We start from the raw sequence: 24,715 nt of genomic DNA, 5'->3' as shown, positions 1-24,715 counted from the left end.
ACTGCCTATCCAGGCTCATCAATTCCCAAAGATGGAAGAGGAGACTTAGAATTTAGATATCCAATAGAAAGAGGAGTAATTGCCAAAGCAAATTCCAGCAAAAAACTTTTCCTTTCTTCAAAAGCGGTTTTATTTTTTTGTTTGTTTGTTTGTTTCTTTTTTGGACGCAGATACTTTATGTATCAAAGAGTTAAAGTCCTGGTTTGTAGGAAATTTTGCTATTGGTTCAAATGACTTCCAGGTCTGCAGACTGAACCTCTCAAGCCAATTATATGGATGTTTGGAATGTTTTCCAGCAAAAACCTTCTCACTGGGGGAAATGTAGGACAGCCTGGATCCAGAGACACTGAGCTCTGATTCACTTCCTCTTTAGAGAAATGACAAACGTGTCGTCCCTAGGAATCCAACCAGTGCCTCGGGGACAGATCAACCTCCAGTATCAATTCTCAAATTCCAGTCTTCCCAGAAGCACCTGGTGTTGGATTGTTTGGATCCAATTCATGAGATACCACTGGGGTACAACTGGATACAAAATTCTTCTTATAAAAAGAGAAAAGGCAGCTTCTATATATCTTAAAAAGGTTTAAGAGCTTCTGACAGTTCAGTTCCTACTTCCCAGTCTACAGAGGAGTACCATCAAGGATTCCAATATTTTTGAGCATATCTTTACAGACAATGCCAATGATTTATTAAATGGTGGCACCAGATCTAAAGATCTCTATCTCAATTTTGAATCACATTGATTTGGAATTGAAAGTGTGGGTGCTCAGGAGGTAGAGACTGAGCAGATACAACCTCCATAGTGAGGAACACCTTCAAACAATACCCACATTTGCCTCTGGTCCAGGACAGAGCGCATCACTGAGACACTTAATTATTAAGCTGCACACAAGATGTCTGCACATAATTTTTTTTAGGATCCATCTTTTGTAAATCTCATGACCCAATGAAGGCCACCACTAGTTGATGGCAAAAACTACTCTTAAAAGTGAAATAGAACTACTAAATATAACCTATGAAACTAAACCTTTGGAACAATTGTTGTACATGTGATTGACTCTACCTGGTTACAAAGGTTGGAGAGAAATCAATGATGGAGACCCCACGAGAGTTGTTTGAACACACTCAATTAAGATTCCATTTTGTTATTGTGTGTGTAAAGGATCAGAGTATACACAGAGAACAAGCATAGGAACCCTAGAGGCACAAACTGGTATTGCATATCCTACAATTATTTTATTACATTTTTATAATTTGGTTTATAAAGAGGATGAATTCTTTAATCTTGTGTTTCATGACCATGCACATCATAAAGTTTTACTGCTTTAAATGGTTCAATGGTGTGTGAGGCATGACTCATAGCTCCTCCAGAGAGGATCTGCAGAGGATTTTTCATGAAGAAAATGCTTTTTCCAAGTAAGAAATTTATGGTTTAAGATGGTGTGTCTTCTTTATATGGACACAGACAAGACTGACATGCCTGAAATTAAATCTACCTTTAAAAATCCTCTATTTTAAAAATTGTATTTCTGTTTCTTTTAAAAATAAAGTCTATCAACACTTTAAAATGAAGGATGCAAATTAAGATGATGTTAATTTCTATGCTAGATGACCCTCTGGCTTGTTGTCTTAGATGTCTACATTGCAAAAAAAGACATGCAGCAGGGAGTCCCAGAGCCCAGGTCAACTGGTTGAGGATCGCACTATGAAGCTAAAAATAGTAGTGTAGATGTTCTCTCTTGGACTCTTACCCCACCTCCCTCATCAGGTTTTAGAGCCTGAGCTGGCATGGAAGGTGGGTCACAGGAGCCACATTATCTCAAAGAACCGCAGTTACTGTACTGGAAGTAACTATTTTCTTCAAGTATGGGTCAGTGTAGATTCCATTCAAGGTGACTGGCAAACAGTATTCCTTCCCAGATATTGAGACTGAGGAGTCTCAATTGTACCAGTCAAAGAGGGACTGAAATACAGTAGAATCTCAGAGTCACGAACACCTCAGGAATGAAGGTTGTTCGTAACTCTGAAATGTTTGTAACTCTGAACAAAACATTATGGTTGTTCTTTCAAAAGTTTACAATTGAACATTGACTTGATATAGTTTTGAAACTTTACTATGCAGAAGAAAATGCTGCTTTTAACCATCTTAATTTAAATGAAAGAAGCCCAGAAACAGCTTCCTTGTTTTTAAAAAACTTTCCCTTAATTTTTTTAGTAATTAACATTTAACACAGTACCGTACTGTATCTGCTTTTTTGGGGGGGGGAGGGCGGGGGGGGGGGGGGGAGTTCTCTGCTGCTGCCTGATTGCGTACTTTCGGTTCCAAATGAGGTGTGTGGTTGACTGGTCTGTTCTGGTGTTCGTAACTCTGAGGTTCTACTGTACTGATCTTTTGAACTTGGCATCTGCTCTGGCAGCCATGTCAAGTGCATAGTGTTTTAGAAAGCTCAGTGGGTTATTCCACACATATGCCTTACAAATTGCAGAGATTAGTACTTTTCTGAAGCAGGCGAAAACTGTGCCCTGGTGGAGTGTGCCTTGACAGTTGGAGGGGAAAGTTTGCCAGCCCAGCGATAGCAGGTGGAAACGTATTATGTAATCCATTTCAAGTTGTCTTGACTCTTTGATGCACCAGATACAGCCACAAAGCGGTGGGGTGAAAGGTTTGGTCCTGTGGATGCAAGAAAGTGGGTCCATAGACACATTCATAATATGAAGCTCCCTTTTTTCCCCCAGTGAAAAATGCAGTTTCTGAAGAAGACTGATAAAATAAGAGACCGATTCAGACAGAATTCTGAGACTACTTAAGGGATAAATTTAGGGTGCAGTTTCATCGCCAACTTGACCCTGTAAAAGGACATAAATGGTGGTCCAGCCATAAGAGCTTGTAGCTTACTAACTTTGCACTGATATGATACCTAAGACAAAGACCGTCTTGATAGTGAGAGGATATAATGACCTTTCCACTAATGGCCTGAATGGAGACTCCATGAGCTGTAGGAGAGCCACTATAAGCCTCAGCGTGGGGCAACTGAAGAGATGACCTGCTGAGGTCCCTTCCAGCCCTACATGTCTATGATGCTATCCTGAAAAGCCATATTTCATTTGCAGTTGGCCGCCCATTTTTCCTTTCTTCCAAACAGATCTAAGCATTGGAGATCCTTATCCTTAAGCATGTTTTTGGCAAAGCTCAACTTCTTTTAGACCATCTAGGGAGCTTGGGCTAGAGTGGGAGTAAAAGTAACAGAAACCCCAGTGGGTAACTTGTATAGTTTTTTGACATGTTTTGCTGGTGGTGTTTAGTGGCTGGTGTTTGCCACAAGGCTCTTTGGGTCCAGGACACCTTCATTTATACAGAGGGCAATCCTAGTGGGACCAGCAGCTGACAAAATGTAAAATAATTTCTGAAACTTCGTGGAGATGACTGACGTCTCAGTCTCCAAGGTGTCTTCAATCTGCACCAGGAGCTCTTAAAAGGCCTTGAAATTGGCCAGTGCCAATATCAGTGCTAAGGATACTGCTTTCTCTGAGGATTATGAAAAAATCTCTTTAGGAAATAATACGGGCCATTTAGCCTCCAGATCCATTCCTTTCTGTATCTAGCAACTGATGTCTCACTATGGAAGTGGCAGGAGTGGGGGACCTCCTCCTCATCTACTAAGGCAGGGATCAACTCAGAGGCCCAAGAGGGCAGGCCCTGATAGGGGCTACAGTGGCATTCCATATATGTAGAGAGGGATGACAGGTTTCTGACCAGACAGTGTCAACCTTGGTGCACTTACAGATGGCGTCTGCAAAGAATGGCAACATGGCTCTTAGACCCTCAGTAATGACAGGTCTCTGCTCAACACAGGTGAAAAGGTATGTTTCAGGGATGGTGATGAGAAATAAACCTCTTTCATAGGCAGGACTATCTGATAGGGTGGTTTCAGCACAGGTGCATATCTCAGTGCAGAGTGTGGCCCTGAATTTACACTATTGTGCCAGAGTTGATACTGCTAGGGATGGGATAGTTACCTTTCATAACTGTTGTTCTTCAAGATGTGCTGCTCATGTCCATTCCATTGTAGGTGCTGGTGCTCGCCACATGCACCGGTGCCAAAAGTTTTTCCCTCAGTGGTATCCCTAGGGGACTGGCTCTGGCACACTCTGGAGTGGCACGCATATGCACTGGTATAAGGGACACCGCCAGCTCCCGCTTCCCTCAGTTCCTTCTTGCCAGATCTCCGACAGAGGGGAAAGAGAGCAGGTCATGGAATGGAGATGGGCAACACATCTCAAAGAACAACAGTTATAAAAGGTAACTGTCCCTTCTTCTAGTGCTTGCTCATGTCTGTGACGCTGTACCCCATAATGCTTTATAGGAATATGACATAACTGGAATATGATCTACTGAATCTATCTATGCTACATATGCTATGTAACATATCTATATGGTTATGATCTACTGAATCTATTAATCCTATCTGCATGCATCATTTTTGAATTTGAAGTTATGAATATAGTCTGTGTACTGGCTTGATTGCTAAATAACCTGTCCCGTTTTTTCACAGTTGCTATCTGGTCACCCTAGCCAAGGCCTTGGAGAGAGCAGAACTGATTACACTTTCTGTTCTGTCTGGTAGTGAACAGGTCCGTTCGGGAAGCTCCCCACTACTGGAAGAACATTCTGACGACCTCACAGTGAAGGGACCACTTGTGGTGAGAGAAGAAGGACCTTCTGAGGTGATCCACCAGCGTGTTCTGTATGGTGGGGAGGTGTGAGGCTTCCAGGTGGATTGCATGATGAATGGAGAAGTCCCACAGATAGAGGGCCTCCTGGCACAGAGCCAACAAATAAGCTCCCTCCTCTGCCTGCTGACATAGAACATGGAGGCCGTGTTGTTCGTCAACACCTGCACCACCCAACCGGACAGTTGGGGAACGAAGACTCCACAAACCAGATAGATGGCTCTGAGCTCCCTGACATTTATATGTAGAGTGAGCTCCTCTCAAGATCATAACCCCGGAGTTCGCAGTATACCGAGGTGTGCTCCCAACCAAGGTTGGACACATCTGAAATCAGGGAGACAATGGGTTGCAGGCTCATGAATGGTGCACCTTCCAACACCAGAATCGGGTTGGACTACCACTGCAGGGATGTAAGTACCTGCGGCGGGATCACGACAAGCTTGTCTAGATGATGTCTGGCTGGGAATAGCCAGTTCTGGAGAGGGCGTAATCTGAGTCTCGCATGTTGGACAACGTATGTGCATGCTGCCATGTGCCCCAATAGTCTGAGACAGACCTGGGTAGTGATGAAGAAGGTGGGCAATGACATTGGCAAATCAGATCTGATATTGCCCTGAACCTGGCCTAGGACAGGAATGCTCTGGCTCAGGTAGAGTTGAGCACCAATCCAATAAACTCTATCCTTTGGACCGGGATCAAGTGGCTCACAATATCTCGACGCTGCGCTGGACCTGAACCCTGGAGTGGCCCTTGATGAGCCAGTCGTTGAGGTACGGGTAGATCTGGATACCCCAACATCTGAGGTAGGCCGCCACCACCAATATGCACTTCATAAACACCCTTGGTACCATTGCGAGGCCGAAAGGCAGCACTACGAATTAGTAGTGCGCGGTCCCAACCACGAAACATAGGAACCGTCGGTGTCAGTGCAATATCAGTATGTGGAAGTAAGCGTCTTTAGGTCGAGGGAAACATACCAGTCTCCTGGATCCAGGGAAGGAATGATGGAGGCCAGGGAGACCATGCAGAACTTCAACTCCTTGAGATACTTCTTGAGGCTCCGCAGGTCGAGGATGGGGCGTAGACCACCCTTGGCCTTTGGGATCAAAAAATAGTGGATGTAAAACCCTTTCCCCCTCAAGTGCAGAGGGATTTCCTCCATGGCTCCCACTTGTAGAAGGCCCTGCACCTCCTGAGTGAGCAGATGCTCATGAGAAGGGTCCCTGAAGAGGGATGTGGGGGATAGAAATAAACTGGAGGGCATATCCCCCTGCTACTATGCTGAGGACTCACTGTTCCAATGTTATAGAAGCCCAGGCAGGGAGGAAGGGGGACAAACTGTTGGAAAAAAGCTGGGGTGCTGGATTCACGACACGGGCTGGAAGATCTCCTTCGAGTACACCCTCAAAATGCCTGCTTATTACCCGGTTGGTTGCAGGTGGAGCTCAAGTGAGCTGAAGAGGCCGGCTGATGGCCTTGCCGGCGCTTATACCCTTGCCCTTCTTGCAAAAGGGCTCTTATCGAGGTTGGGTCCCGAACCTGTTAGACAGCTGCGGCTTAAACCGCTTCTTCGCAGGTACCAGCATGTAAAGGCCCAGCAAGCTCAAGGTAGCACTAGAGTCTTTTAGACCATGTAATTTACTTTCTGCCTGTTCTGAGAACAGTGCCAGGTCGTCAAATGGGAGGTCCTCGATGGACTGCTGAACCTCCACCGATAGGCCCAACGGCTGCAACCAAGAGGCACACCTCACAGAAATAGCTGAAACCATGGTCCAGGCCACCAAATCTGCCTAGAGTCTGGGGACTTATGCTGGGACCTCAGGCAGGTAAGCCGACCCGCATCTGGGGACTGGTGGCGCTGTTCAGGTGAGCGTTGGCAGGGCACCCCCTGCGGCGGGGAATGGTGCCACACTGATGAAGACCGCTGGAAGGGTATGGGGGTGGCAGGCAGGTCTGGAAGTGGGCTCGACCACTCAATGGGAGCTGGAGTCTGACCAACATCTGGAGGGGAAGAGCTGCCCCACAAGGGTCTTTGCTCTCCTCCAGCTCTCTCCTTCCCTTTATGGGATGTAGGAGAATGCCCTCTCCCGGCCTTTCTTTGCTTTTTAGCCAGTACTAGTAATGGGGCGCTCTGCCCCAAGGCTGCAGTGCTTGGAGCAGAGTCCGATCTCGTTAGCTTCGAGGCTGGTGCAAGGGCAGATTCCATAAGAAGCGCTCGGATACGTCTCGCTCCTTTTTGGTCTGTGGCCTGAAGCTTTTGCAAATGCAACACTCATCGCTCACGTAGCTTTTCCCTAAACACTTCAGGAAGCTTCTATGGGGATCACTGACTGGCATAGATTTTTTGCAGTAATCACAAGGCTTGAAGTCCGGGGACCGGGGCATGCCCCGTCCCTAGGCTAAGTCCTATACAGGACTTACTAATTAATTCAAACTTAATACTAAAGGAACTATTAATTCTACAACTTTAATAACTATATACAACGAATTTGCTACTATGTACACTAACAAAGCTTGCCAAGGCAAGGAGACATTCCAGAACCGTCAATGGCAGTAAGAAGGAACTGAGGGAGGGGGGGAGCTGCTGGCGCCCCTTATACCAGTACATATGTGTGCCACTCTAGAGGGCACCAGAGCTGGTCCCCTAAGGATACCACTGAGGGGAAAACTTCCGGCACCAGTGCATGTGGCGAGCACACACACCTACAATGGAATGGACACGAGCAAGTACTCAAAGAAGAAACTTCCATTACAGGTGGAGCTTGCTGCAGCTCAGTCTGCTTCTTTCTGCTCATCTTCAGAACAATACATGTCTTGGCCAGCTTCTAGCCCACATCCTCCTGTGTCCCCCGAGCTCCTTTCCAACCTCCTTCTCTAGTACTCACTGCATGCCCTTTCAGCATCCTGTTTGATGTCTGAGTCATCAGCTTAAATGTCAGGGCTGTTGATGGCTTTGGTACCAGGGTCAGCACCAGCTGATATTGACAGTGATGCCAGTGATGGGGTCAGGTTATGGTGCTTCTTTCTCTGCGGAGATGCCTGCCTGCTTGATGGAGCACTGGTAGATGCAGTCTTGACCGTTAAATGGATCTTTGAACTCAACTCTTCTGGATCTGATGACATTCTCACAGATTACTCTAGAAGATTGACTTTCAGCCTCACATCCTTTGATTTGTGGATTCTTACAGCAAAGGCGAGACAGACCAAACACCTGCTTCAGATGTGAGACTCTCTCAAGCAGAACAAGCATCTGTTGTACCAGTACTGCAAGACAGAGAAGGCTTGAAGCCTGCGGGTTTTGAGTCTGCCATTCCAGGACTCTGTCTGGAACGTCTGCAAGCAGCTTTCTGTTCGAAAAGCACAACAGACAAGGGTACTAAAAATAAAAGAATATAAATAGTTCTGAGACATTTCAGAGAGTTTGGAGAAGCTTTCGAGAAATCTAGCTAAAGCCTAGTGGGTCGAACATCAGCTAAGTTCCATCTCACTGCCATGGGTGCTAAAAAGGAACTGATGGAGGGTGGCAACCATCCACTCTTTATGCCCTCATACGGGAGCACAACGATTCACATGGCACATAGGCACATTTAAGAAAATGGAGGTGGCTTTAAAAAAGGAGCAGCGTCAGGATGTTGGAAAAGATGAATAGGAGTCAGGGGTCAAGGAGAGTATAATTTTCACAAGAAACAAAATTAAGAGTCTCAAGTAAATTCTTTTAAAAAACAGACGCAGTGTCAATTTACAATATATTTTGCAAAAGAATTATATGAAAACCTACATTCTGTATTCTATTTTCTTACTGATGTGGAATATTTATTGACTAGGAATGGAGGTGAATTTCTTTTGTTTTATACAATGAGGAATGATTGGGTGATCAAAATAAGTAGCTTTTAATCATTTTCTAGAAGATAAATTACAGACATTTATCAGGACCTGTGACACTGTTAAAAATGTCTTGAGTTAATAAAATGATTATTTCAGCAAGACATTTTACTTACAATACAAATTGGCCTAAGGTCCTATATGGATAGCATAATCCAAGTACAATTTTAGCTTCAATCACTACACATTTTCTCTTTTAAATGTCGAACGGTACTATGTCAAAGTAGCTGTCCTCATGCATTTCTCATTGTTTTTTCCTTAGGGTCATTATCAATTGATGGCCAGGCTAGAGCCTTCTGAATTTACTGAATTTTAGCTGAACCAGCAACTCAATTACAGATCAGTCCCACCTCTTGAGATTTGCAAAAAAAATCCTGTCAAGTTCTGTACCTCATTATTTTACATTTTTTGTTTTAATTATATCCTCCATTGTGTAGATAGCAGGTAGTAATTTTCTTGACCTAAGTATCTAGTCCCGAGAGACACTATTGTGTCTGCTCAAGTGGTCTTCTCTATTAAAGTGAATGACCAAAAATGCAGACAATGGGGCGTGTGACTGCTAGAGATCTGAGGGCACTTTGAAAGCTATCATACACAAGGCCAGCTACAAGAAGTACCACATCTTAGTAAAGGAGTTCTGAACCCATCAGGTGCAAAATGGTGACTGATAACTGCATGTAGACTGTAAACTCCGCAGGGAAAGGTGCATGTCCTGAGTCTCACAATATAGAGCCATGCAAATCTATGGAGCTACATACAAATGTTTAACAGCAGCAAATTGATAAAATTACATTATGTAAAAATCTATACAGAAAGAATGGGAAACTCCTGGTACCCTTAAAAAAGCCAACAAGCAGACGTTTTGTAAGCAGAAGAAAAACTAGGAAATACTTGTACAGTTCTCTTAAGCAGATGCAGATGTTCCAGCCATGGTAAAGGTAATTATCATACCAACAGAATGGAACTTGTTCCGTAAAGACCAGATAGACCATAGGGATGAAAGATTCCCTTATGAAAAACGTTGTCAAGTTTTGTCTGTGCCCCTCAACTTCTCTCTTTTTTTTATTTAAGTTGGTAACTCTACTGTGTTTTGGGATATAGTATCAATAAAAGGTCCTATACAAAATAAAGATGCAAAATAAAAATACTGAAGAACTGCAATATTTGTAGTTACATATGCAAAGATAATTGTAAACAGATTAATTACTTCAGAGTGTAAGATGAACACCTGCCAGGACTGGGAGGGAATTTATTGCCACCACATCCTTCCTCCTCCCCACTACTTCCCATGTTCCACATTGCACAACTGGCTAACCACTACATGGGGAAGGGAGTTCATAGTTCTCTGAAGCATCAGGTATTACATTCTGTTGAAAGCAGGACTTCAGACTTGATGGACCAGTGGCCTCATCCAGTACGGAAATCTCAATTCCTATGTCCATTTTTTCAGCTTTTTGGGTAGTGTAGGAATGTGTTTCAATAACTTGAGCTGTTATTTATCTCCACTACAAAACAAGGTGAATATTAAGGGCGAACAAAAAGGTTGATGAGTTGTCATATGACCTTTCATAGTCTATGAAGAGTCAGGAAAAGTTTTTGGTATACCAAAATGACATGTGCAAGACAGAATCATAGAATCAAGAATAGTATAAAGTTTAAATCAAACCTTTTCTTGAATCAGTCTCTGAAGATGAATCCCACATGACAACATAGAAGCAAACATGGTCAGCATGTACTGTTGAACTTTACATATTCCAGTTGCCAATGAGTTTATAACAGCCATTAACCCGACCTTTTCAATCACACTCTGGAAAGCACTGGGTGAGTGACGAGTAATCCTGCATAAAGCCTATATAAATAATAAGATATTCCCATTAAGTAATGCTATTTTCATTTTAATAATAAAATAACTAATGCAATAAAGAAAATCAATGAACAGCAACAGCTTTTCCAATTGTATTTTTAGGAGCAGACAAATGTAGTGAATTCATATGGTTTAATTTCCCCCCACACTCATATACACACACTGCAACTTGCTGTATAAATTAGAAAGAATAATTTTAATCAAGCATTTTGTTAGTGTAAATGTTATTCCTTGCTAAGGTACAATATCATAATACAAAATGGTTATTTTATTATAAGTTGGGTGTCTGTGTTAGCTAAATTAATTTTGCTTAACTCTTCTATACACAATAGTGAATATCCTGATTTAACTATATAGATTAACAAGGAAGTCATGTTTTTGTTGTTTTAATTAAGGAAAAAGAAAACCAAAGCTAAAGCAGATGATATAAGCAATTAAGCCTATAAAGGAACAAGAAAAACAACTCCCATTTCTTTAGAGTAAGGATTCATATAAAATTTAAAACTAATATTTACAAATAAAAACAATCACAAAATTCATCAAACACACTCCATACTTTTATATCAAATCTAACTTTTTTGACCATTGAAATAATCCAGCTGAGGAGGAGGAAGAGCAATGTTCTTATTTTCAATCTGCATAGGTAAGTCAAATAATAAGTTTGAACATAGGTATCTGACCAAATTGAGAGAAATTGACAATAAAAGGAAATGATGTCACTTTATATAAATAAGTAATTTTTCTTTTGCTATTATCTTCACCGACATCAAGGAATTAATCAGTTTTGCATTATCCAAGTGTATGAAACAGATCTACAGCAGTGGTTTTCAACCTTTTTTCATTTGCAGACCCCTAAAAAATTTCAAATGGAGGTGTGAATCCCTTTGGAAATTTTAGACATAGTCTGCAGATCCCCAGAGGTAATGACAACTTTTGCAGACCCCCTGCAAATCCCTAGGGGTTCACGGATCACACGTAGAAAATCATTGATCTATAGTATTTGAAACAAAATAAAGGTTTTAAAAAATCTCAAAGTAAAAATTGAAGAAATGTACATTTTAAATGAAAGAAAAGAATCTCAAGGGATCATGCCATAATCAGAATATTCAAATAAATTAAGAATTCTCCCCATAGTGACTTTAACACAGACACACAATTGGTTTCATTAGTATTGAAAAGATTCTTGGAGCAGCTGGTAGGACAAAAATCTAACTTTCTCTTGATACAAAATCCCTATCCAATTAAACTGGAGAAACTTTCTAAAGAAAGGGGTCACTGAAATATGTCTAAACAGATTGTACAAGGCCAGACAGTATTTGCCTAACTCTCTCAAAACGTTAGTAAACTTTGTAGACTTTCCATTTTCATTTATGAGGTTTCAGTTTTCATACTGGGTAATGTTTGCTGATTGACACTGGGGTGCTGGAACAGTTTTGATAGTGGAGGTGCTGATGATGGAAACCATGTATTTAGTAAAAATAACAGGAGTACTTGTGGCACCTTAGAGACTAACAAATTTAATGAAGTTGATGGATTTCCACTCCAAGGTGCCAATCTCTAAGGTGCCACAAGTACTCCTGTTATTTTTGCGGATACAGACTAACACGGCTGCTACTCTGAACCATGTATTTAGTGTTTGTTATTACCACTTCAAGCCACGGGGGGCAGCAGCACCTCTAGTCCCAGCACAACTGATTGACTCTGCAAAAGGTATGATTTATCAAGCTCCTAAGCAACTGGGAGGACATTCTGTCCCTAAAGCACCTTAAGTTTGGGTAATTTCTAAATCTGAAGTTTGCAGAATCTCTGAGCTGAGCTTCAGAGACTTAGTCTAATGAAGAGAAAATTTGCAAGACTGATTTAGTTTCAGCATTTTTAAAGTCCTATTCAGTCCAGAATGATGAAGAGTTAATATCTCAGAACTGTAATAATAAAGTAACTTGCCTGAGAAAAATATAACTGCGACATTAGACCATAAATACAAATTTATACTGTTTTATACTAAATAATGTTTGATATGCATTTTAAACCAGGTGTTCTAAATTTGATCCCATTGTTTTTTCTGTCCTGGAGTTATAAAAAAAATAGCTAAGTATTTGCTTGGTGCTTAGAAATGCAGTGGAGTCTATTTAAACCAAACATGGGTTATTTAACAGTAGAACTAAATAGACATTTTATTGAACCTGTTCAACTACTCAGTGTTCCTACTTTCTTGTCCTCTCCAGACCAATGCAGCCTTACCAATTCCTGCTCTTTTCATTCACTTTCTATAGCCATCTCTCTTTTAAAACAGATTCTGCAAAGTCCATCAGTCAGAAAAAAAATCAAATCAAATAAGATGACTCAGCTGAGCTTTGCCAAGTTTTTAATCCCCATTTAAGTGGTTTATGCTGTATGTAGCTGGCTCTTCCTACCATAGAAAAGGCAAAACTCTCTCACTCTCTCTCTTCATATTTTAAACACTGCATCAATATTTTGTGGCCAACGAAGACATAACCATTCCACTTATTTTGAAAAAAATGTTTTTAACTGCTGCACTTGTGAGAATGAGCCATTTTGACTCATATTTTATAGAATTATTTCTTTGACACAGGCAAGACATTAAAAAGATTCAGTTTCTCTACAGGACAAAGTCTGTTATATTTACCTGGTGCAAGCTAGACTCCAAAGAAAACAAAAATATTGAGACTCAGTTCCAGCTTATCATCTGTGACAGAGGACTGCATTAAAAAAAGTGTCTTTTTCCTTGACTCCAGACACTGAGGACAGAATCTTCTTGATAGATTTTTATTATTGATTAAAACTAAATTATAATAAATAATAATAATCACAAGGAGCACAATTCCAGAGTACCCTTAGAGTGAAATCCTGATGTTGGTGTACTTTCCATATTGCCTGTTCTCTCTCTGTCAAGATACAACAGTCATTTCTCAAACAAAATGCATTCTTAGATATGACTAAGTCTCAATTGTGAAGAATTCTTCAAGATACCTTTAAAAAAGGCAGCGGAGGCTCCCTCAAATATGATCAAATAAAATAGGATATAGGACTAATGACATCTGTTCACACAGTCATGAGGCACAAAATATATCTTTGGAACAATAAATTACAGTGAAACCGATGGCACATACCAAAAAGAGGCTCAATGTCACAGAAAGACATACATGTTATGTCTACACTGCAATAAAAGATCTGTGGCACAGCTGCTGCTGGCCTGGGTCAGCTGGCTCAGCCTTGCAGAGCTCAGGCTCGCAGAGCTAAAATTTGCAGTGTAGACATTTGGGCTAGGGCTGGAGCCTGGAATCTGAAACCCCATAATTTAATTTAATTTAATTAATGGAGATATCCCATCTCCTAGAACTGGAAGGGACCTTGAAAGGTCATCGAGTCCAGCCCCCTGCCTTCACTAGCAGGACCAAGTACTGATTTTGCCCCAGATCCCCAAGTGGCCCCCTCAAGGATTGAACTCACAACCCTGGGTTTAGCAGGCCAATGCTGGGAGGGGGGTCTCAAAGCACAGGCTCCAGCCCTAGTCTGAACATCTACACTGCAATTTTTAGCCCTGCAGCCCTGAGACCTGCTAGCCCGAGTCAGTTGACCTGGGATCTGAGACTCTGTACCCAGGGTTTTTTTATTGCAGTCTAGACGTACCCATAGTGCAGTCTAGACGTACCCGTAGTGCAGTCTAATATATTACCTGATAGAGGTATATAAAATCATGAGTGATGTGGAGAAAGTAGATAAGGAAAAGTTATTTACTTATTCCCATAATACAAGAACTAGGGGCCACCACATGAAATTAATGGGCAGGTTTAAAACAAATAAAAGGAAGTTCTTCTTCACACAGAGCACAGTCAACTTGTGGAACTCCTTACCTGAGGAGGTTGTGAAGGCTAGGACTATAACAGGGTTTAAAAGAGAACTGGATACATTCATGGAGGTTAAGTCCATTAATGGCTATTAGCCAGGATGGGTAAGGAATGGTGTCCCTAGTCTCTGTTTGTCAGAGGGTGGAGATGGATGGCAGAAGAGAGATCACTTGATCATTACCTGTTAGCTTCACTCCCTCTGGGGTACCTGGCATTGGCCACTGTCGGTAGACAGGATACTGGGCTAGATGGACCTTTGGTCTGACCCAGTACGGCCATTCTTATGTTCTTATGTTATGTTCTAATCCAGGGGTGGGGAAACTTTTTGGGCCAAGGGACACATCTGGGTATAGAAATTGTATGGCGGGACATGAATGCTCACAAAATTGGGGTTGGGGTGTGGGAGGGGGTGAGGCCAGAAATGAGGAGTTCAGAGTGCGGGAGGGGGCTCTGGGCTGGGGCAGGGTGGGTGGAGTGCGGGCTCCGGGATGGGGCTGCAGATGAGGGGTTTGGGGTGTAGGAGGGTGCTCCGGGCTGGGACCGAGAGGTTTGGAGGGTGGGAGGGGGATCAGAGCTGGCGCAGGAGGATGGCTCAGGGGTGCAAGTTCTGGGCGGAACTTACCTCAAGTGGCTCCCGGAAGCAGCGGCATGTCCCCGCTCCAGCTCTTACGCAGCGGCGCGGCCAGGCAGCTCTGCACGCTGCCCTGTCCGCAGGCGCAACCCTGCAGCTCCCATTGGCTGCAGTTCCCAGCCAATGGGAGCTGCGGGGACAGGGCTTGGGGTGGCGGCAGCATGCAAAGCGGAGCCCCTGGCTGCCCCTACACGTAGGAGCCGGAGGGGGGACGTGCTGCTGCTTCTGGAAGCTGTGCGGAGCGGCTCCCGACACTGCTCCCCGGCTGGAGCACCAGAGCGGGGCAAGCCCCAGACCCCGCTCCCAAGCGGGAGCTCGAAGGCAGGATTAAAACGGCTGGTGGGCTGGATCCGGCCCATGGGCCATAGTTTGCTCACCCCTGGTCTAATCCAAAAGGGCATTAATTGTGTAGCAAGGCTTCCATCAGTCCACTGCAACCCCAACATGGCTCATAAAACCTACAAATGTACCACGTTGTTCTTAGATTTAATTACTATGAATGACAGTAGATAGTCGGTGGGCCAGGGAAAGAGGAAGAATGACTTTATAGCCTTGTGGTTAGGGATGTGGGAGTCACAAGTTCAAGTGTATGCTTCAATGACTATTTATAAAAAGTGGAACAGGTTCAACAGGGGAGACTGAGAAGTACCATACCAGAATATCCCATAGACCAGTGGCTAAGACACTGTCCTGCAATATGGGAGATGCAAGTCCAAATCCCTTCTCCTCATAGACAGAGGGGGAATTGAACCTACATCTCCCACATTCCACAAGAGTACCCCAACCACTCAGCTAAACCTTATAAATGGAGGTCCTCCCCTTCCCTATGCCCGAAGAGTTTTGTGAATCTATTCCTCCTTTGCTTTTGTCAAAATGTCAAAAAACAAAATGAAAGATTTTGAGTCGGGTTGAAATGAAATGTTTCATTTTGCCAATGCTGAAAAAATTTGATTTTTCAGTTGAGCCAGAAATATTTGGCAGACCTAACATGAATTGGCAAATAGTTTCATATCAACTGAAGCTGCATTTTTCAGTAAATGGTCTTGACCCAAGATTTGTGAATCTGACCCATGTCCTTCCTAGCTGTGAAAGAGGGCTTGTCTACATGAACATTCAGCAAGCTGCTAGGGGGGTATAAATCTACAATCACACTAGCCTGCTGCGCACTAACTGCGTGGTCTCTGCTGACATACACTAACAGTTCCTTAATACTCTTTGATCTACCCCAATTTGAAATCACAGTAGATCAAAGTGCACTAAGGAACTGTTAGTGCACATCAGCAGGGTCCACACAGACAGTTAATATGTGGCAGGCTACCATGGAGTAGATTTACATCCCAGTTTGTTGCAAACTAAATGTTCATGTAGGCAAGCCCAGAGAATCATGAACAACTGGTTCCACTCCTGACTGATGTAGCCAAAACATGATACAGAGAAGGAATTTCCCTTCCTCCTTCTAACCCACAAGAGTCCAACCAACACTGAAGAAACTCAGACCTAGATGCTTTGATTCTAGCCAACTTCCATCCAATACCAAACCCAGCTTTCCTAAGCAAGCTCACAGAGAAGCTAGCCAAAGGCCAAGTACAACCTTATCTAATTGAAGCTAACATTCTAGACCTGGCACAACTTGGATTCTGGCCAGGACATGGAACTGAAACTGCTTTAGTAGCACCAATGGATGATCTTCTCCTAGGTCATTGGATAAAAGTCAGATGATGATTCTTATCCTCCATGTCCTTTCTGCAGCATTTAACAGTTTTGTCCATGAGATGTTGTCTCCCGAGAGATGTGGTGGGAGTCCAGGGTAATGCACTAAAATGGTTTGATTCCACCCTGGAGGAATAGTTATTGGAAATGGCATCTCCACCACTAGACTCTTCACTTGTGGCGTCCCACAAGGATTAATTCTTTCTCCAGTCCTTTTCAACACCGATCTGCAGTTACCAAGTGAACGGGTCAGACGACATGGACTCAAGCACTAGTAATATGCAGATGACTCACAACTGTACCTATTCTTCACCACAAGCAACCACAGCACTACCACCGAGATGGCCCTGTTCTTGGATGAGATCAGCTCCTGGATGATGAACAGCTGACTGAAGCTGAACTGAACAAGAGAGGGGTGATGCTGGCCGCACAGGAAAGCATTTTGAAGAGTTTGCAGCAATAGTGTAGTCTCCTTTAGTCAAAGGTACACATTCACAATATTTCGTTTGTCATTTAAGAATACTCTTGGGTTCCTCACTGACACTAAACTCTCACATAGAAAACAATGCTCATGGATCTGCTATCATTTCTTGTTGACTAGGCGACTCCATCCCACCTTGGTGGACAATGACCTGTGTCTTCAGTTATTCATGCCTGCCTCCCTTCGTGGCTGTACTACAGCCATATGATATACCTGAGCATGAAGTCTTCAGCACCTAGGAAACACCAACTAATACAGACTGTTGTAATATATCTCCTCAGCAACACAGACTACTGCAAACACATCAGACCTATCCTCCACTCTCTACAATGGCTTCCCTTAGAATTTCTAATCAAGTTCAAGGTCTTGGCCCTTATCTTCAAAGCACTATAAGGCCTGGTCCCAGAATATCAAAAAGATCATCTCAAGAGTTCTGGGATGAAGACTGTGATTGACAGCTGTACTCCTTTTGCAGAATGCAACTCTTTACAAATAAAAGGTAAAAAAACCTCATCTGTTTGCGAGACAGAACTCTTTGGCACTGGTCTGCAACTGTGGAATGAACTCCTCCAGGAACTAAGGACTGTCACAAATCTCACCACCTTCCACTCCAAGGGCAAGACACATTTCTCTGACCTTAACTTCTTTAACATAAATACATAGCAACATGAATATTTAAAAAAAAAAAAAAAACCACACACACACACAACACACAGCTAAAACAAGACACTAAAACAAGACACTCCATTCCACACACTTTTCTCCCTGGAGAGAGAATCAGAGAACAAACAACAGGTGACAGATGTGTAGTACCACTGCTTAACCCGCTACGAGGAGGTATTCACATATGACAGTGATGAGTGGCTTACAAGAACTTCTACAGAACAGAACTAATAAGACCAGTAAGCTAAATTTTTTCACTCATTCTTTTGTTTTTCTTGCTACTGTATGGCAAAAAAGTTTAGAAGATTGTCTGACTCATCATGAACAGCTCAGTGTTTAGGGTGTCCTTGTGACAGACATGGCAAGTTCCTGCAATATATTTTGGAGATCTTACTTAAATTTATAGATCATTGAGGGCCAGGGATTATATATAATTCCATGGGGGAGGAGGACCACAGCCTTCAGGAACTAAGAACTGTGGGAGGTGATTAGGCAAATTCACTCAGGCTTGCATATACTGGTTCAAACTGAATTCTCCAGTGACCAACAGACAAAGAAAGGACTTTTGATAAGTAGTCTGAGTTTAAACTGACTCAGGGCCTGCTTTCTGATCCAGCAAATGGACAGGACCTTCTGTCCAAGTGGAGGCCCAGTCCTTCCTGGGAAGGGTTGAAAGGATTGACACTGGCGAGAGTGTGTGGGGGGTGATCTCTGGTAAGCTTATTAGCACACTTGCAGCTTCTTTTTTGTTTTTAATATGTTTTCTCTGTAACAATACATGTGCTTGCTTAGAAAGGTCTGTGCGGTAACATATCTGTGGGAAATTACGTTGTTTATAGCCTCAGAAGAGAAACAAAGCAGGCCCACTTAGGCAGTCTGAGTTGCTGGGGAATTCACAGTTTAGACTGGGAACTATGCAGCCTTGTCAGGAGGGAGAGAGATCAGGGTCTCCGCCCAAGAGAGGTGACAGCTGAGGAGCAAGGAGCCTAGAGTGGGTGCCCTTGTTGGACCATGGAGGAAGAATACAGGTGCAGTTGCCCTGAATTGTAACAGTACTACTCCAGGAACTTCTTGTGTAACTCACTACAAATGCAGCAGAAAAATTCTACCTCCACCTCAGGCCTAACCCATTACTGTTGAGGTTAATATTCCTTTGCTCGTGGATTTTAGAGATGCTAAAACCAGATTTATAATAGAACCCTTAACAAGAGAATGGCTATTTACATATCCTAATAATCTAATAAAGTTTAAAGCACTCAATGAACATATTTCAAAGGAATCCAAAAGCTTTCACAATTTTGGACCTGGCCTCGACAAAACCAGTGGCAACTTCTGGCATAGAAAATATATACATTAATCCTCCAAAGACAATATCGAGCCTGTAAGTGTAAAATCCCATCCTAAACACCAGCAGCCTCAATATTCCAAAAGTTCATAGCACTTCTGCAGGTTTTTGTTTTTTGGTCATGTTGGCAAGTTCCCCACATATGTGCAAAAGAGACACATGTCAAGTATGCCTTCAACGTGGATTTTTTTTTTTTTTTTTTTAAAGGACAATATTTCTTGTGCCATGTTGGCTTATTTTTAATTCTCTCTCATGTCTTTATTAACATGCTGCTACATTTCTCTAATTGCACACCAACCATATTAGTGACACTAGTATCTGGGAATCCAACAAGACCCTCAAATTCTAAACCATAGCAACAAAAAGCAGTTTAACACCGAATATAGTGGCTGCTAATGTAGTTTTTGTCCATTCCTCCAGTTGTTCTTCCCACCCAACAAGGGTGAAAAATCTTGGTAATACCTTAAAAAATATTGCCAACATACTATGGAATTTATAAAGTTTTAAAAAATGATTGTAGTTTATATTTTAAAGGCTGTTACATAGCTAACCCAAGGGCATTTATACACCTCCAAAATGATCATCTACAATGAAGGCTTAGGCCCCAGAACAGGCCCCAGGACATCTGGGTACAATTCCCAGTTCTATGACAGACTTCCTGGGTTATGTTGGCAACTCACAATCTTGTTGTTCCTCCGTTCCCAATCTTCTGTTGTATGTTGCATCCCTTCCTCCCACCATTTCTCTATTTTGTCATATTTAGCTTGTAAACTCTTCAGGGCAGGGACTGTCTCTTAATATGTGTTTGTACAGCATCTAGAACAATGGGACACTGATTTTTGGTTGAATCATCTACTCTCTTCTGTAATACTAACAGTAAACAATAATAATCCTCTACCCCCCTTCCCAAAACAATTAAAAGCAGTATTGTAGCACTGCAGGAATTTTAAAGATTCCTTGGAAGACAAAACCCTTTGAATACTAGCCACAGACAGTGCAGTAAAGCATGAGTCCAACAGACAATTATGAACTCATGAGGCATTTGTCCAATATTAGCTTTCAACATTAGGATGTACTCAGCATCAATTATAAGTCATCTCAGTGAAATGAGCAGAACGCGAACAAGGGTAGAGTGAAAATTATTGGTCACAGTGGTAGAGAGGAATAAGGTTATGTTAGCAGAGCAATGTAAGTCAAACAGTTTTGAGGCTTTTTCCAGGTCAGAGCAAAACTTTCAAACATTATAAGATTCACAAGTTAGCAATATATTTGTCACAAGGCTCCTCTTGCTTAAAAGTCAACTGAAGTCAACTTCCATCTGTAAGCAAATTAAGGTTTGTTGCCTTTGCATATGTCAAGGCTGAATCCTCACTCTGTCACTCCGAGTGCAGAAGGTAGAGGCCTGCAAGGATTCTAAAAATTAATACTGGCCACTCCAGGCTTGTATTAAACTCTAAGGTTACACCTTTCTCTGACATTGGCTTGGTAAACGCTGCCACCACCCAAATGCAAAAAAACCTCTTTGAACCCAGGAAGGAGCACTTGGGAATTCCTCCCTGTGGGGTACCCTCAAGCCCTTTCACACACACACACACACACACACACACACACACACACCCCCTACACCTCCTCCGGGGAAGAGCTGAGAAAGAAAACAAAGGAAATCAGCTGTGGCTATCAACTAATCAAACAACATGCACAAACCTCTTAGGACACCAAAAATCCAATCCTGTTCTTAAAATAGGTAAATTTTATTAAAAACAAAAAGGGGGGAAATACATCTGGATCTTAGGCTTTTTGCTAGATCTTAAAAGAAACAATTACAAAAATTAAGCACCCACAATAGCTTTCTTGGGGGTTCAGCTTAAAGGTTACAAGCAAACAAAAGCATCTGGGGTTAGCACAGAGAAGATCCACAAGCCAAAATAAGAAATAAACCAGATCGTGTCTAGCTAAACATTCTGATCTACTTACAAATTTGGAGTTCAGATAAGTAGTTTTAGGCATGACCTGATGCTTTATAATCATACCTGGCTTAAGCTGCTTACAGCATTGCTGCTTTGTCCCTCCAGCCCAGAGAGAACAGACAAAGGGAAAGTTTCTTTCCCAAATTTTAAAAGTTCTACTTTCCCATTGGCTCTTTTGGTCAGGTGCCCACTTCCTTTTCTTTACTTGGGGGACTTTTAACCCTTTACAGGTAAAGCAAGCAGAGAACAGCTACCAAGAGGGATTTTACATCTAACTAGCTGGTTGGGTGTCCATAAAAGGGAGCTATCCCCTGCTCCATTTATCACAGCATATAAAAAAAGAAATGTCTGTGTTGCAAGACCCCTACAGTAGTCATCATTACACAAGTAAAAGCACTGCATTTGCCTACAGAACTAATACTAAAGGTATGTTTACACTGCAACTGAAGGTATGATTGTAGCTCCCATACGCATACCCATGCTAAAAGAACAGGAGTACTTCAATCTAGCTAGCAAGGGTAACAATAGTAGTAAAGACTTAGGCTACATCTACACTACAGGAGGGGGTCGATTTAAGATACGCAAATTCAGCTACGCGAATAGCGTAGCTGAATTCGACGTATCGCAGCCGACTTACCCCGCTGTGAGGACGGCGGCAAAATCGACCTCCGCGGCTTCCCGTCGACGGTTCTTACTCCCACCTTCGCTGGTGGAGTAAGAGCGTCGATTCGGGGATCGATTGTCGCGTCCTGACGGGACGCGATAAATCGATCCCCGAGAGGTCGATTTCTACCCGCCGATTCAGGCGGGTAGTGTAGACCAGGCCTCAGTGGCACAGGCTTTAGCACAGCCTAGCAACCAGAGTGCCCAGACAGGCTTGTACTCTGGTTGCTAGCCCATGGTGCCACATTTTCTCTACTACTGTAACCTGTGCCAGAAAGATTAAGATTAAGGTATGTCCACCTGTGCTACAATCACACTTTCACTTGCAGTGTAGACATACCTTAAGAATGCAATGTTCCTACAAAACTAACAGATCGCTGAAAGTTTATCATACAGTTTTAGAAATGTATGTAGAAATACAAAATGTTAACATCACATATCAAAATAATATTCAAAAGACATTTCAATATATGTATAGAATGCTCTCAAAAGCTTTTCAAATTAACAATACCAGAATATTTAGATGTTTTGAGAAGAAGCTCCTTACCGAAATAGCTGTTATCCTCAGAGAATCTACAGTGGAATGTCTGAAAAGGTACCATAAAACAGGTCCAATTTCTCCTGTAATAAATCCCTGTGCATGAAATGAATCAGTGGTGCAAACATTTTCAACAATCTTCACCGCCATATGATTCACAACACGTTCTTCCTAGAGGGGAAAAAAGGCATTTTATATTAACTACTATTGTCTCTCTCTTACTTTACTTTTCTGAACTATTTAAATAAAAGGCAAATACAGCAAAAAAATTTGTGTTGTCTGAATACTGCTTCTTACTCTTGTTACACAGATATCAGGAAAAATATGGAAAATCCTTAGGGAAGAAGTCATTTCACAGGAAAATTCAACTACTTTGAAATATAAAGTTTATGTTCCTGCTCCCCCTTTATCTTGTACTGTAAATAAATCCAAGGAGATAATAAATAGAAATAATATTTAAAACTGAATCTTCCATCTCCAAGTGATCACTCTGAATCCAGCATAGGTCAGCAATGAATGAAAGTTGTCACTGTGTCTTACTGTGTCATGAGCATTCAGCAATCAGCTCTACATGAACAGGTGTTCATATCACATTTGCCAATAAGAATGCCAGTTATTATGGTGATGTTAACAAAAGGGTCAAGGACTTGATAGGCATGGAAATTTAATTACTCTTAACACTAAAGGTGCTTCCACCATGTCAAGGTTCAGGCATATTGGTGAGGCAGTGCATGGCAGATTGCATTACCATTACCCCAGTGCACTTTTTCTATGGATATACAGAGGACACTTTCCAGGTCTTTCAATCCATCACCTTTACTAATAAGTTTATTTAAGAATTTATTTTAATTAAAAATTTACATTACTTACCATTCAATAAATGTATCATATATCTCATGTTTGGCGGGGGAAAGGCTAGGAAACATTTACCGGAATATGAAAATGTATATTATAAAGTGCTGCATATATACATGTCATATTCTAGCAGTCATGGGAAATCAGTACTATCCTATAGTTAACTAAGTCCGAGTTCCCATTCCATTTTAGTTTTTCTTTCAGTTGCTTTATAACTTTCTCAAATTTCTCCACAGCCAATTTTTTTTCATGCTTAGTCTCAGCCAAAAGATTAATCTTTTGGAAGGTTTTAGTGAAATTAGTTCAGCCATTTTTGAGTTAGAAGAACATGAAAAATAGTCTAATTTTTTATGTGTTCTTAATTTCTGCACCTACATAGCTATTACTGTCAGAAGCTAGAAATTTCAAATGTAACCTATTTTATAGTTTTTCATTGACAAACGAAAAAGTTTTACGTACAAAAATTATTTTAATCTAAAATTTATGGTGCACTATCTCCTTACTCTTAATCTGAGAAATATGTTCAGTCATCAGTTTGCCAAGTGCCCCCATGAGTTCTACTTCACCAAAACAATTCCCATTGCCACAGATAGCGAGACTGTCATAGTTACCATGCAATGCCATATTTTCTTTCAAAAATGCTACACCTCTGTCCCATTTCTGATTTCTCTGAGTGCATGCCCTCAAATGTCAGGTCTTGCATGCCTTTACCACTCCAGGGGTGGAATTACATAGTTCTCCCAGTCTTAGATTAGGCCCTGGTTTACAGCACCCTGTGTACTGAATGTGCTTGCCCAACAGGTCCAACTGGGTTTGGCACCTGTGCTGGGAGTCTGTGACCAGTGGTGAATATAGTGACCAGAAATATTCTTCTTAAACCAAAATATTGTTTAACAGTAAGGACACAACACATTTAGAGGATTCTAAAACAACAGTCTACACGTATGTCTATTTTAACTAAAATCTTACAATCACCTGATGGTACCTGATGGTAAGCTAGGCAGGCCTATCTTCTTCAAACACCACAGAGTGCTTCCCTCTGAGTCTAGCTGCTCCTCAAACAACATCTTGACCACCTCTCTCCCCTTTCTTGAAATCCTCATTCTGCAGGACATAGATCAACCACTAACTGTTTAGGATTAACAAAAATCCTAAAAATCCATGGGTCAGGTTATTCCATAACTGTCCTTCCTTGGACCTTGAAAATGTGGTATAGACCACTGAGAGACACAGGACAGTGAACTAACTGGACCACTGCTTTGATCTAGTCCAGCAATCCTGAAATTCCTGGGCCAGATTGTTACTTCCTATTCCATCCCCTTTGTGCTTCCTGAATCTTATTATCATAAGCATCTGCAGGAACAGGCACCAAGTAATTTTAAATTAACAAATAAAATAAAGATAATAATCCATGCACATTGGATTAGCCCCCAATTAGCCCCCAATCAACAGGTGTTTGTCCAACCTGTTCTTAAAAACCTCCAACCATGGGGATTCCACAACCACCCTTGGAAGT

At 42.0% G+C, this 24,715-nt stretch overlaps 1 protein-coding gene across 1 annotated transcript in view; it reads right to left on the bottom strand.

The window, feature by feature from the left end:
• ULK4 (unc-51 like kinase 4) overlaps positions 1-24,715 on the bottom strand; it is a 426,845-nt gene that overhangs the window by 326,031 nt on the left and 76,099 nt on the right. The window contains exons 19-20 of the mRNA XM_065398954.1: positions 22,354-22,515; positions 10,280-10,462 (exon numbers count right to left, since the gene is read on the bottom strand). Coding sequence (XP_065255026.1) covers positions 10,280-10,462; positions 22,354-22,515 — 345 coding nt within the window. The remainder of the gene's footprint in view (positions 1-10,279; positions 10,463-22,353; positions 22,516-24,715) is intronic.

The sequence above is a fragment of the Emys orbicularis genome, chromosome 2 (genome assembly GCF_028017835.1).
Source record: "Emys orbicularis isolate rEmyOrb1 chromosome 2, rEmyOrb1.hap1, whole genome shotgun sequence".
NCBI lineage: Eukaryota > Metazoa > Chordata > Testudines > Emydidae > Emys > Emys orbicularis.
This window is presented reverse-complemented; position numbering and strand designations above follow the sequence as displayed.